The sequence below is a fragment of the Nymphalis io genome, chromosome Z (genome assembly GCF_905147045.1).
Source record: "Nymphalis io chromosome Z, ilAglIoxx1.1, whole genome shotgun sequence".
NCBI lineage: Eukaryota > Metazoa > Arthropoda > Insecta > Lepidoptera > Nymphalidae > Nymphalis > Nymphalis io.
The window spans coordinates 8421891-8432157 of record NC_065918.1 but is presented as its reverse complement, the minus strand read 5'-3'; the positions used below and the strand labels follow the sequence as shown (position 1 = coordinate 8432157).

Here is a 10267-nt window from a genome sequence, read left to right as displayed (position 1 = left end):
TTATAAATATATTTTTATATTTGTAGCTTATTATATTTATTTTAATGTATTTACTAAAGTGATTAGGTACAATAATTTAAATATTTTTTTAACTCGAAAAAGAAAAGAAGACTTATTTATTTAGTAATAATATTAGATATGTTTGTGTAAAATAAAAATGCATTTCTTGCTTATAAATAGAAGTAGTAAAGTAATAAGTGCTTACTTTTTATTGTTCATACTGTTTTTTTTATATTTACATTGAAGATTGAATGTCAATGTTATCCTTCAACATGATTTGATAAGACAAAGTCCTTTAAGGATTAAAAAGAGAAAGCTATACTTTGTTTTCTCTATTCGTTACTAGTCTACACTCGAGGATACTCGCGGGGAATGTGGTGGGAGGGGACCACGGCGCGGGACGCGGACAAATCAGTCGTGCGCGTTCTGCCGCGATTGGATTACGTGTGTTGTGTTAAAAAAATTCGTTCGCCGTCACATGTAAGCACGATGGATGTTCTTCCTAGCGGTAACCTATTCCGCGAGCTGCAGGATGTCACTGACACCGGTTATTTCGAATGGAAGCTGTCACTCGAAGATTACTGGCAACAGGTAAGTGGTGCTGCGCGATCAGTATAACCCCTATGGCATGCTATGCAAGCGAACGAGCTGGCGCATTATTGTTTAACAATTTCGAGTCTTCAATATAGGGTGGCGTCGCGCTTGCGTGAGACCTCGCGGTCGATTTTCAACGAATCTTCAACCTAAACTGACGAATTTCTTTTGGAACAGTAATGGAGTTAGGAGGCGAGAAGTTATTTTTTTAAATTTCTAATTCAATTGCGCCGAAGGTTGTCGCTGTGCGCTGTACATCAACGCGCGTTTCACTAGTTCTCATCGTGCTTACGCCATAACTAAAAATATCCTAGCGATGTTTTAGGAGTTTTCGATTTATAGTCGTTACATATTTCAAATTAAAAAAAGTGTACACTTTTAATGTTTACATACTTAAGACAACTGTTTTTAAAAAGTTTTAAAACTTTTATCACGGGTTTTGCGACTTTGATAACTTTAAAGTTTACGAAATTATGAAAAAGTTTAAAGAACTTTAGAGACATTTGTAATTGACTTTTCAGTATTCCTTACCTATATTTTGTCATTAAAACTGTTTTTTTGTTAAATAAAATCAATTTAATCGATTTATCATTTTGATTTATCTTGAAAAAATATTGTCGCTGGTTGTTTTACTAAACTTTAGTTTTAAAAATATGTTACTTTTGAAAACTCAATAAGAACTTAAAATTTTTTCTTTTACAGTATAATAAGATAGCATGATAAATGCTTTTACTTAAAAATATTACTACAAATTATAAAAATATATATCGTATTGCGTAGCTGATATAGTAATTAAAAATTTGATAAAAATATATTTCTCTAGTAGTTTGAGATGACTTTAATTATAATGGATTGAACGGGCTTGCTCCCTCAAAGGTATCGCTGTCGCTGTACAAAATCAGATTCGTAAGATCTTCTGGTTAAATAATAATATTATAAAATAAATAATAAAATAATATTTATGGTTACAAGCAGGTTTCAAATTTTTTAATATCGGTGGGTAAGAAAGTATTTCATTGGATTGTTGATGTTACTTTTAGAGATCACCTTTGAGGAGGAAATACTATACATATTTAGTGGTTGGTACCAAATAGACGGTTCATAATATAGTTTTATTGGAATCTTATAAAATATAATTAATACTATACTTCACTTTTAATAGAATCTAATATAATATCTAAAATTTAGAAACATGTAAGTGATATCAATTGTTCCTTTTTGATAAAGGTCCTTATTTCAACGTAATTTTCACAATTACAACGTAAATAATATAAGGCCAACGTTCTTTTTTTGTATAAAGATCGGCTACAGATAATACTGACTAGATATCACTATCAATTAATATGAAGGTAATATAACGGTGAACCTGTTTACTTGAGATAAAATATGGTCACGTCTATTTTACTAATTGAAAATGATTTCAATTGGAATAAATTCAATTACCGTAACTATTTATTTAAATAACTTTTTAGACGGAGTAAATTATCAAATTGAAATAAAAAAAAATACTATAAAATGAAATATTCTTCCATTACGATTATTGCTATTATCTTATTAGCTAACAAGAGCTTAAAACAACATGCTCTTGATAACATAAAAATGTTTTCTGTACAGAAAAATGATAATAATTTTTTTTTTCATTATAAATATGAATTTTTGTTTCGTCTTGTATCAATGATACTAAATATACTCCAATAAACCTTCTTAATGAGGGAAATAAATTGTAGGGAAGCTTTGAATAACATATATTCGACCGGGAGTTCTTGAATTGAAAATGTTATGAATTCCGTTTTTACAACTATAACGAAGCTGACGTAGGTTGAGAAAACCTAAAATTGAATGGATGAATGAAGTCTTTCATTCTGCAGAAGAATAAGTAAATTTAATAACCAAACGTTTTTAACAAAAGGTTATACAACAACACAGTATTGTTCTCGTAAATAAGTGTATGCGTTCGATATGTTAGGAAACTGTTAGTAGCTTGAGGAATTTTATTATTTGCGTATAATTATCAATTTCGATTCAATTAGAGAACAGGTCTAGTAGCAAAGCTGGATATTTCGACAATGTGGGAAAATAAACGTTGTAATCAAAATATGAAGTAGAATATTCTCCTAGTCATTAAAATGCTGTTATTTTACGTCTAACAACATAATTATAATAAATATATATAAGAGTAGACAGGCTGCTTTCAAGATAACCTAGTTCAATGCTTCATTAATGTAATCACAATGTTTATGTACCAATTGGTATTATTATTAGTATATATAATCACGAACGGATCCATTCTTCGAGTCTGGGGCTTAACATAGTCCAGAGTACCAGCCAGGACCGGCTCCAATTCGATTACAATAACAAATTAAAATTAAAAAGAATCAATATTTTAGCTTACACGGAAATCGGTACGTTTTTGTGGTCATGTCTTTTCTACCATAAGCGCTCTAGCAAATCAGCGCACGGACGAAATGACACACCAGTATGTATGTATATATCATATAAATATAATAACAGTACATAGTCGTATTATTTCTACGTGGATGCATCTTCTTTCCGACTTGGCTGACAATATTCTCATCGCCTTTACATATAACGTGTGATATTACTTATCGTTGTTCCATACGCATTTAAATTATTGTCAACTAACATGGCGTGATAATTCGTTGTTGGTTGAATTAAAACTCTTTGCGTGAACCCGAAAACATATAAATACCTTTTATATTAGGAGATATTCGTTTCCAGTAAAATTTAAATTAAAAACGTGTTTTGGTAACATGGAAATTCTGAGGCACTAACCGAAATTATTTTTATTTCAATATTAATTAAAATTAGTATTGTGTCTCCTTAAATATGTTAAATAGTATTGAGATTTATTTTTTTACGCATATATAATAGAAATATATATTATATCAATCAAAAGCGTATACAACTAATTTTATTTGCCTTAGTTTAATAATGATTCCTAAAACGGACTTTAAGCTGGGCATTGATCGTCAGTCAACGCAAATACTTTTAAAGACATGGTTATTGGAAAGGTTAAGTATAATATATATTTAAAATTTTATTTTTGTTATATTCAGAACATGTGTCTTTTTCCAGGCATATGTAGAGGACAAATAATGATATCAGTTAAAACTAAATATAATCAACGCGTTATTGATTAATAAACATGATTAAATTTCTGTTAAATTTGATTCAGATGCAATTTCTCTTTAATAAACGAAACCTCGTAATCCAAAACAAAATCGTACTATGTATTTTTTTAATGATGTTTATTACCAGTATTCATATATTCATATTGTTGAGATCATTTACAAATAATATTTAATGTCTTCCAATTTTCCTGCATCACGAGAAGTCACGTAAGAGATCTCGACAAGTGTCTAAGTCTAAGCGACGAATAACGTTATTAATTTAATAAACTCATTTACTTGTCAACGCAGACGAATGTATTATAATATTTAAATTATAATTATGTATCAGCCAATAAATATGTTTACTGTAGATGGTTTGAAACAAGAAGCTACAACAAATGCTTTGATAAACTTTAACAAAATTATATTCTGAAGGAATTTTTGAATTAAAAAAATCCGATAGAAATCCATGCAACATTAAGATTTATATAAATATATTAACAAATAATTTATGAAATATAAAAAAATAAACTTCAATCTTCTGAGATATATCTCAAGAAAATATAATTAGAAAGGTTTGAAAAGTAAAGCTTTCTGGTTCGTCTTTGCGACAAACCCTGTTCCTCTGAGAAGATAAACCGTGCATCGTGCAATACAATGATTAACATTAATTCGAAACAATTAGTGACTGCATGACTCAAATCCAAGTGGGATCATAAAATATTCAAAAAGTAATATCGGTGTTCTAAATTAATAAATGGACTAAAAAATCCTTTAAATATCGATGATGAAAATATATATTATTATATCCGAAATCGATGTAACGACCTCTGTATTTTTAGTAAAAGTATTTGTAGTTCCTAATGTGACAGGACGATTAGACAGAGATAGTTTCGTCATGTAATCTAATTGTGTCGTTTCTAAAGAACGCTTAAAACACGAAGATTGTCTTCGCGTCTTCGGGTTGTGACATAAAGTGGCAGTACGTTTATTTATCTGACAGACTTTACTTGAGGCTAGCTGCAGAACGGAATTAGATTATAGCTGTGATTTTCTGAAGCGGTTTTTAGACATGGAATAAAAAATAACCGATGCAAGTTGAACTTACATAAGCAGACTAAGAACAGTAACATAAGTAAAACAGTAGATATTTGTTCTAAATGTAACGTTTTGAAATATGTGGTTTAAATTTGAAAAAGTTAAAAATAAATCAACGATTGAAATAAGTTACGATTTAGGCTTTATTTAATAAATTTTCTACATTAGTATTGTATATTGATATTCAAAATACATATGAGTGAATAGCAGGATATTATTAAGGCGAATTCATAAACCTTTATTAAGAAATCTTTGTTTGGGAACAGGGGCATTATTTATTACTTTGATTGGATCCTAGAACCAGATTATATAGTAAATTTAGAAAACCAAGCTTGTTAGCTTAGGTCAAGATTGTGCAATGTGCTTATGGTCGGTGCACTGACTTTGAATCACATTGTTGACGAAAAGTGAATGTCTCTAACCGCTATTAAACGTAAAATAAATTATAGAATATTTTACATTTTAATCCATTAATACAAAGTTGCAATTCAAACCACACAACGTATTGTTCTCATTCAGTTCAATTATGTAATTAATTATTATACACAAACTTACCTTTGTATTTGTAAGACTTATAAATTATATATAACGTCTTACAATAATCTGATGTTAACACAATGTACATAGCAAGTTTTACCCTCTGAGATATTCTTTCTCAAAAGAAAAAATAAAGTGAGCTAACTTTGTTCGTGTATTCCAGCTTTAACTTTTTCTTTATACATTATTTTAACGGTTAAATATCAGTATTCAATCCTATTATTCGTATAGTTAATCATATAGGTAATTTCATATAGTTGTTCTTATTCTCACGACTTACCCCAAAGACAATAATGATGTCCTGTAGCCATTGTATTTTGCGAGAATTCAGTATATATATACACTGAGTTTAATTTATGTTTATAATATTACAACTCGTGCTCGGCTGTAAAGCTAAACACCTTGTATCCGATGAAATTCCTTCACGCAATATCTGCAACTCCTTGAGAAGAGAGTAGGCATTTTCTCAGCTGGGGGACATCTACTCTTAACTAATAACAATTATATACGACCGTAATGTTTTAAAACAGCGTAAAATCAGCTGATTGTTGTACGATATACATGCAAGTATTTGGCTTATCGATGAGTAGAATGTTCGATAAAATGATAAGAATGTATTTACTCATTTTATTTTCGATGTACAGTTGATAAACGATTGTATTATTCATTATTTTTGTCACATAAGTGTCTAATTGTTATATTTTTCCTACTATAGGTAGGTATACTAATATAACTAATATGCACCAAAGGAAAAAAAGGAATCCTTATAAGACTTCGTTGTCTCTCTGTCTGTCTGGCAGTCAAGATCATTTTTCTTAGGAACGCGTAGACTTATAAAGTTGCAATTATACTGAATAATACCAAATACTGAAGTTGCGGTCCCTTAAAGCTGTGAAAAAATTAAAACCTCTAAGTCTACGCAATCAAAAGATATGGCCGTTTATGTCGCATTTCTCATACATTCGCAAAGGGAATCAAAACCTATAGGGTACTCCCCGTTGACCTAGAATCATGAAATTTGGCAAGAAGTAATATGTTGCACAAGTGTATGAGAAAATTCAAAAATCGTAAATTTGTGGTAAATCTTTCAGTATTTGTATGGTTACCTTTTTACCTTTTGTGGGCGAGTCGGACTCGCACTTGACCGGTTTTTTTAAATTAATTTATGATTTTTTAGTGTTTCTCTCAAATTATCATAATTGACGTTCTATAATCCTTATTTAAATATTTTAAAATTATTCGTTGATCAATTAAAGTAATTTTATAAACTTTCAACTTAAAATAAAAAGCAATTTTTTATTTGACAGTTATGTAGATTTGACGAATCTAATTATTTATATTCTTTAATAGTTTTAAATGATTTTTAGTTTTTATTTCGCGGAAAACGACACGAATCGACATGCGTAGTATATTAGGTTCATTATAACCAATTACGAGGTAAATTAGAATTCTAAATCCAATAATTCAATTTAAATTGACTCCATAATATGTTTAATAAACTAAAAATATAACTAATATGGCAAATAGACGGAAACTTTTTAAGTTATAAATAAACAATCAAATCGTTAATTATAGTGATTGAGTAAGTGCTAAAATCAACACAAAAGTCAGTCAATTATAATATTCTGAATTCATGTAAACCAGACCAGATCTACGAGGCCCTATGTACACGCGATAATTAAGTTGAATCAAAATATTGACACATGTTAAACGAAAATACATAAAACCGGAGCTGCAAAGCGACTATCGTATCGCACATAACAGATATTTGCGTGATTTTTATGAATGCAGGAATACATCACCCTTGTCTCAAGAATATCGAGAATCGCAACGCATTCTATACATAGGATATAAACATTACGAAATTGTTAATTAAGTTGAAGTCTTTGGTTTTTAAGTGAACCTATTTCTTTCTTTTGACTTGTTATTTAAATGTAGTCTCTTATTATTTTTTAATCAAGGAGGAGAGCAAGGATTCTCATCAACAAATTACTTGTGTATAAATATAATATCACTAGATGCCTGCCCCGACTTCGTACTGATTAAATAAGAATTTTATCGTGCATTTTTTAATCAATAAGGTATCTTTGGATCTATAATATTCTATATACATTGTGACTTAACTATAAAAGTTAGATATATAGACAGCCCCGCGGACTTTTTTGTAGGTAATAATGTGAGTACTATAAACGTATATAAAAATGTAGTCCATTAATTTAGGTATCATCAATAGTATTCGCAACGCACGCCAAATAATTACTATAAGAAAAAAATGGTACCTTGGGTTAAATTATTGCAATTTTCGTAGGGATCTCCAATTTTTTTTTAAATAAAATGTAACTCGCTCAATGTTACTCGCTGATAATGTAGCTTTCTGTAAATGAAATAATTTTTCAAATCGGTTAAGTAGTTTTTGAGTTTATCTATTACAAACAAACACCCAAAAAATCAAATTTTACCTCTTTATAATATTAAAAATTATAAGTAGAGGTAATAATTAAATGCAATTATTTTTCCTATTGTATTTAACGTTGTTTTATTTGGCATTTAAAATGTAACTGATACTTTTGTATTCATTGCAAAATATAAATTTACATTTGTGTAATATTAGGTTTCTATAAATGACATGTTTAATTATGACATTATGACACTATTGAAATTAAATTTCAGTATTCTAAACTATACTCCAGTTAATTAACTATTTTGGGAATTTTACTACAAGTATCTTTTATTAAATCTATAAACGTGAATATAATCATATTATAATGGTACTAAGGTCAACGGTCAAAGGCAACTAATCCTACTAAATCATTCTCTGAATTAATCACTAATTTAGATTATGAATAATCAATGCTTCAAATTCAATTCTAAATGTGTTCAAGTAAAATATGAAGTTTCTTGCAATTCTTCCAATCGAAAATAAAAATAGAAGATAAGCTGACGGCGTGCAATAATAATGACTTTAGTTTTTAGAATAAATAAAAGGACTACGAAAATGGTATGAGGAGTTCAGTTTTAATTACTTATTTATCACAGGTTTATGTGAATGGGTATTCCAGTGACATCCAGCTGGATTACTTGTTACTAGCTAAGACAGCTTGACTACATACACACGGTTACATTTTAACGTAATATACTTTTAAATACATATAATTAGTGTATTTATAATTAAATCAGTATTTAGGCTAAGGATTTTTAACTAATACTCAAATGAAATACACAGATTATTGTAATTCACTCGAGAATTCGGCAATATTTACAAATGTACTTTCTTACCAAGGATTTTTGTCATCCCATAATATTTTGTACGTTACGTTTAATCCAATCGTTGCAATCAAACAAACAGACGTCTTTGTAACGTATACGAATAGTATAACTAAAGGATACTCAAGATTTTGTAAGCTAGAGACATTTTCATTCTCATATTATGTTCAAAGTGCTTACTTTTGTATTTATTTTAACATTTCAACTGCAATCATCGTTTCCGTATTCGATATTTCTGTATCACTTTAAGAGGGCTCTATATTTTAACATTGGAAAGCACTTCATGTGGAAGTTTTGATTTTTTAATGATTTTCTCTTATTAAAGTCACAAATGGTAAATATTATTTTTCAGTTTCACAGGCAGACAAAGAAAGGCAGAATTCAGTATATAATGTCCCATCTATCGGTTTTGCATTTTGCTAGGTTATGACTAAGATTTATGTTTAAAAAATCATTATTTGGTTAAGAAGAAAAAGAACTTCACAATCAATTGGTTTTTTTTTTGCGCACTATCTGATTGATAATTAAGTTATTTGAAGAAAGCTTATGTTCTTCGACCTTTATTATTTTCCGATTTCCACAGTCTTTCTACTATTTTATTTTACGTTTTAAAACGACGGATAAGTAAAGTAATAAGTCAAAATCTTGAAATATTTTCTGTATTAGAATTTGTTTATATCGCGACAAAATTAAACATGAATAGTGGTAATTATTATGGTCACACGGAATATATAACAGAAGTCTGTTTGAACAGATTTTGAAGTTTTAAATAGATGCTGAACTAAATTATTATGCACGACGTGTTCACTTAGCTGATACGAAATACATACCAAATGACAAACACACAATTGACATTGTTTCATGTAATTTTGTATTATCAACCGTCTAATTTGAAACTATTTATGTGTGGTTATAAATACATTATATAAAGGAAACTTGTTATATACATGGTTTGCACATTTTATTGCTTTAGTCTACTGTAGGGATTAAATAGTGAACATAAGTTTGGAAATGCAGCTTTGAGCTATTCAAGTTCTTGATCTGCTTAGTATCTATTATATATGCGAGCTGTAATATAGACAAATCGTTATATAACCTGCATGTATTAAAATTTAAGTTATTGGATAAGTTAATGTTAAAATATTAATTAAAAAAAAATTAAGATATTATTTCGCTTTAATGTATTTTTTTAAATATATTACATTATTTACACAATGTAATTCTCTTATTACAATATTTCAAAAACATTCTGATTTGATACCCAATATTTGATCCTGTTATATATATTAAAAACAAATACGTCTCTGTGAGTAAAAGTTTTCATCCATTCAAGAATAAAAGTCGTAAGTTCTACTCCAATTTGTAATAACAAGTGTTTGATGTTGAAATACAAATGAAATCAGAATAGCTAGTTTTATTAAAATTTTCCGAGTGTTAGAAGATACTTATCAAATTTACAAACTCCTCTGTTATATTAATAGTTAAAGATCATCATATTCAACCCACATTAATCCACTGTTGGACATAGGCCTCCTCACAGGCGCGCCAGTTCTCCGGGTCCTGTGCTAGTCGCATACATTGAGCACCCGCCATCTTCCTAAAATCGTCTGACCATCGGGCGGTTGGTCTGCCCACTGACCTTT

General features: G+C 29.2%; 1 protein-coding gene across 1 annotated transcript in view; it reads left to right on the top strand.

Annotated features, from left to right (window-relative positions):
- Positions 1–428: 428 nt before the first annotated feature.
- Positions 429–10267, top strand: part of LOC126780755 (Krueppel-like factor luna) — a 66484-nt gene continuing 56645 nt past the window's right edge. Inside the window, exon 1 of the mRNA XM_050505427.1 lies at positions 429–591. Coding sequence (XP_050361384.1) covers positions 490–591 — 102 coding nt within the window. The 5' untranslated portion in view covers positions 429–489. The remainder of the gene's footprint in view (positions 592–10267) is intronic.